Below are 5139 nucleotides of genomic sequence, written 5' to 3'. Positions count from 1 at the left end.
AAGCCGGGAGAACTCGCCGGAAACAACTGAAACATGGTAGACTCGCCAAAGAAGAAAAGAGATGTGAAATGACTAAAATACCTTCATTATTTTAACTATTAAAATTTTCCGACGAAATTGACCGGCAATTTGATCGGAGCCACCAAAATTGAGAAAATTTACATACTCAAGGTACTAAATTGACACTTTTAAAAATTAGATGCTAAAATTAACAAAGCACCTATAGTCATATGACCAAAATTGAAATCTTCTTAAAATAAAACTACGCTTGCTAGAATTGACACAATTTTCACTTTAATAAATGAGAGTTTGAATAATGTCATAAGCTACATACCTTCATCAAATAACAATAATTTACATGAACATATTCTAAGTACTAATTAGCACCATGTCAATTTACATCGAGTACAATCAAAAGAGTCTGATACAATGGGACATACTTTTTGAATTGTACCCAACGCAAATCTATAAAGCTTGAAATATAAGACATGGAGTAAATTACAAATGAAAAACCATGCAACGATATATTGCATTCACATGGCAGTACCGCCTATTATATTATTGTAAAGCTTAACTGTGAACCGGAACCTGTCAAAGTTAGCCTAAATCTGTAAATACTGCATACTAAAGTGAAGCTGAGAAATAAACAGTGATCCCAAGGAAGCTGATAAACTTAGAACAATTCCAAGTTTGTGCTTACAAAAAGTACATAACTCAATCTAGCTGACGTTACATTCTCTAGAATTTCCCCCTTCCTCAGAATCACCCCCTGAATATCCCAAAACAATAGCCTCACCATCTTCTTCGTCGCTCTCAACATCCTCCCTGTTGTATCGTCTCTCAGCATACGCCATTGCTTGCCTCCTATGCAAACGTAAAACATGCATGATCACGTCGGGGGTGAGTGTGACCCGAGAATGGTCCTCCCTGCCTCGTCTGTTAGCGTCCATTATCTGATAGAATACAAAGTATATTCTTCATAAGGGAAAATAGTCGAAGTAAACTGTAGCTGATTATGGCATTCATTGTTAAGAGTTATTGAGAATAGTGCGAAAAATTTCACCTCTTGAACATTACGAGGCAAGGGAGTAACATCATTTGATGAGGGAGCCCATAGCTTAATATTCTTTTCTATGCCAGAGGTAGCAAGAACAGATATATGGGGGTGGGGCTCGAGCTGATTCACTATGTGCTTATCACCTCGCATAAGACGGACAAGCTGAGCACCCTTTTTCTTCCAGATAAAAATATTACCACAATCAGATCCACTCATAACATATTCATCATTTGGACCAAAGAAGTTCACTCCTTTGATCGTTTGCAAATTTCTATGCCCTGAAAAAACTTGAGGCTCTTCCAGTTTTTCTACTTCTTCATGTGGCACAGACAAAGGATTAGGACCCAACCCCATATTCTTCTGAAAAAGATATATTAATTCATCATTGTAGGAGATCAGTAATTCACTTGTACTAGAGTAAGCCAATGCTGTGATGTGAAAATCATTTCTCTGAGTAAAATGACGAGGACAAAATGTATTAACAGGCCCATGTGAATTACTTGGTGCATCCAACTGGTATTTTCTGATGTCATATACCCGTGCATATTCATCAGAACCTCCTACAGCAAAATAATTAGGGTTTCTTGGGTCAATAACAATAGCATTCAACCGTATGCTGTGTGAAGATTGTTTGTTGTTTTCCACTAATGATGAGCAACAGAGAAGCTTTGTAGCAGAAGTGTTTCGGTTGTTTCGTAGATCATACTGCAGATTACACAACAATGACATAATTATATTGAAGCAGAGAAATTTCCACAAGTAAAACAGCACAGAAACAACCTTGTGACTTACATGTTTAACAAAACCATCTTCACCGCAGCTGTAAAATATGTAGGGGCTCCCTGGTTCCACAGCAAGACTGTGTACTCGACCTTGATGCTTTCCCAGCCTTTTTGTGTCTACCTCACCATTCTCCAGCACTTGGCCAAGCCTGACCTGCAGCACAAACAGAGGGTCCACTTACGTGGAACACTAGAAGAAGATTCTATGAAGAAAATAGACAGTAACCTAAAACATGAGGCAGTCCAGTCCATCTTCTTAGCTTATATATATTCCAATTAGTTATACTAATCTAGTAGAGTGATACACTGTTTTGTAGCTGTTACAGCATTTAAGAAGTACCCATGAACTAGCATTTATTTTAATCCCTATATTGTTGCTACCTTTGAGTAACAGCAATGTTCTATTTTATCCTGCATCATCAGGGAAGTAGAAAACCATTTTTGTAGTATTGGTCAATCTTATGTCAGACATAATATAGTATTGCAACAAAAACAATAAAAAAAAAAAAACAATATTGTGCATGATATTAGGAGAATAAAGCTATATAAGGAACATTAGGCCATTTAAATTGCTTTCTCCTGCTATGATTTCCATTGTTACTTAAATCCCTTTATTGATGGCTCTGAATAGAAGAGAAATCCCACCTGCATCAAGCATTAGGCTTTTATTCAAAAGAAATAAATTAAACTACTAAAGGTGCAGTAGATGACAAGTAAATATCAGACAGTTCAAAGGAAGCTTTCACATCCTACATTTATTTATTTTTTCGATTCTTCCACATTCTAATAAGTTTAATGTCTGTTTTGCCAAATTGGAACTTATTGAAAGAGAAGCATTTTTGAGAAGTTTCAACTTTGTAGGTTCTTGAAAGAGACATCTTGCCACTAATTTAACTTTAAAAACCTTTTCCTCTTTTTAGTGTTCGGGTCAGCTTATCCATTTTGGAGTAGTTCAACAGGCTGTAATCCAAGCAGGAATCCTAAATTATGAATGTATGAGATACCACCCAGCTGAATTACCTGGCCATCAGCAGATGCAGTGACTATTTTACGATCATCAGTGAATGGCATGAACTTGGCCTGGAAGATGTTATCCAAGTGACCTGATGGATATGACAATTTTGATGTCTTTGTGGCCCAGTCCCACAAAATTACTTGTTTGTCATCAGAGCCAGACACCAGAATATCACCGGTGGAGTTGAAGTTGATTGTGTTAACACATCCCTGATGACCATTTAATTTCCCATACAAATCAAGTTGCTTCACCACAGCCTGCATCAAGGATGAAAATTTTGTAGTTTGAGTCACATTACATAATGCATCATCTCCTTTTCTGATATATATATATATATATATATATATATATATATATATATATATATATATATATATATATATATATATATATTCTTGGACTGCAGTATGTTACTATGAACATATATTTCCCTCTATACAGGAAGAAACAGGTGGGCAGGTTACAAATTTGTGCAGTTAATGCAGCCATCCTGTCATTGTAACTGATAGGGAAAATAATCAAGGGATCCAAATTGCATGAGTTTGGGGAGCTGAAATCAAGGAATTATAGATTGATTGATTATCTTTGAATGAGTTGCCTTATTTTATATTTTATAGTAGGCAGAAAATTGTAAGCAATAATCAGCTTTAGCTGAGGGGCAAGAATCATTCCTGCTGGAGAGTACAATTGTGTATCTCTTATATTGTCTTTTCCACAATGCATCTATTTCCTGTTTCTCTGTTCAAATCTCTCTCTGCCTGCCTCTTCACTCCATCAGTAACATGCAGTAGTATTACCATGCTTGGCATCTAACACGTTTTCTATACTTCTTGATAGACTAAAACAGCACTAAAGGGATTCAGAGTGGAGCTGTCCCAGTTTCTGAAGCCACAAAAATGGCTCCAAAATCAAACTCTCCCCACGGTAACCTAATCATTTATTCATCCAAGGAAAGGCATGTCATTCATGTAATGTAATTATATAAACTGATTACGACTCCTGAGCTGGTTAAAAAAAAAAAGGTTTCCACTCTCATATCTGATTACTTCATTTTACTGTATGCATAAATATTGGCAGCCTCATACCCTCTGTATTAGCCACCGGCACAGGTGATCAATAAAACTTCAAAATCATCCACAACTTCTCACAGCTCACAGAATTAGTGATCCGAAAAAAACATCCTTCCTCCCGCACATCAACAACACCTTTCCACAATTCAGTACGCCCCAACCACAATTTACAATCTCAATTCTCAAAGCCTAAAATTCAAACAAATTCGAGAAATACAAAAGGAGAAAAACACAGCTTCAGCAGCCTAATCAAAATTTTATCACACAAATACAGATAACACCATCGTGATTAAAGTAGTTACATGAATTTCAGCAAAAGCGATAAGCAGAATCTGCAAATAAAGAAATTGTTTAAATGAATAATAATAAATAAACAAAAAAGTATACCTCGGAAGCAGAGATTCGGCGAGAGAAAGTTCTGGCAGCCGAGAAACCAATCTCTCTCTTCCAAAATTCTAAGAATTTATCATCTTTAGAAGCACTGTAGAGCTTTTTCATCTTCCTGTTTCTAAGAGTTTATAGCTCTCAATGCGTTGCGACTGTGCAGCTTACACAGAAACAGAATCACTCGAACGAGGAGAGAGAGATGAGAATATTATAAGGAAAGCGGTATGGCCACTGAGATGTACATAATAGCTTCTAGGGGCGACAGTTTTTTTAGTATTTAATATTATTTTATAAATATCTTTAATTTTCTTTTTTAAAAAAGATATTTATTTTGGGTCTCCCCTTCCAATCGATTAAAAAAAAGAGATATTTATTTAAAAAATAATAAAATGTTTTTAATTTGTTTTATTTTTAATTACTGATTATTGTGTTATTTTTATAATTAATCGTGTTTTTTTATTTAATAACATATATTCTTGATTTTTTTTATATAATCCATCTGAAGGGCAATGAGAACTGGTAATTCATTTTTCAATGAAAAATGTTTTTCATCCAACCAAACAACATAAACCAACATTTTTCTTCACTTTTAAGAAAATATTTTCCATGAAAAATATTTTCCATCCAACCAAACACCCCCTTAATGTATTAAAAATGATTTTTTAGTATGTTCAAAATGTATGTTATATAAGTGGTTTACTTTACAAAGTGAACTAAGATCCGTAGTATAATGATTGCAATTTCTCTTTCACATTCTTTCTCTTTCAAATCAACAACAATTCCTAAAAAGTTATGTGAAATCTCCCTTGGATTTTTAGAGCATCCACA

At 35.0% G+C, this 5139-nt stretch overlaps 1 protein-coding gene across 1 annotated transcript; it reads right to left on the bottom strand.

The window, feature by feature from the left end:
• Nucleotides 1–380: 380 nt before the first annotated feature.
• Nucleotides 381–4530, bottom strand: LOC109163308 (DDB1- and CUL4-associated factor 8-like). The gene is made up of 5 exons (XM_019312064.1): nucleotides 4312–4530; nucleotides 2860–3111; nucleotides 1850–1993; nucleotides 1064–1762; nucleotides 381–953 (listed from the first exon to the last, which is right to left on the bottom strand). Exons 1-5 carry the CDS (start codon nucleotides 4420–4422, stop codon nucleotides 720–722), a joined length of 1440 nt encoding a protein of 479 aa, XP_019167609.1. The 5' UTR covers nucleotides 4423–4530; the 3' UTR covers nucleotides 381–719.
• Nucleotides 4531–5139: the final 609 nt, after the last annotated feature.

This window comes from Ipomoea nil, unplaced genomic scaffold (genome assembly GCF_001879475.1).
Source record: "Ipomoea nil cultivar Tokyo-kokei standard unplaced genomic scaffold, Asagao_1.1 scaffold3016, whole genome shotgun sequence".
NCBI lineage: Eukaryota > Viridiplantae > Streptophyta > Magnoliopsida > Solanales > Convolvulaceae > Ipomoea > Ipomoea nil.
This window is presented reverse-complemented; position numbering and strand designations above follow the sequence as displayed.

Coding starts and splice junctions, on each gene's coding strand:
- LOC109163308 (XM_019312064.1), bottom strand. CDS start 4,422: ATGAAAAAGCTCTACAGTGCTTCTAAAGATGATAAATTCTTAGAATTT. Junction 1,994..2,859: donor CTGCATCTGCTGATGGCCAG/GTAATTCAGCTG, acceptor TTTGTGCTGCAG/GTCAGGCTTGGCCAAGTGCT. Junction 1,763..1,849: donor AAGATGGTTTTGTTAAACAT/GTAAGTCACAAG, acceptor TGTAATCTGCAG/TATGATCTACGAAACAACCG.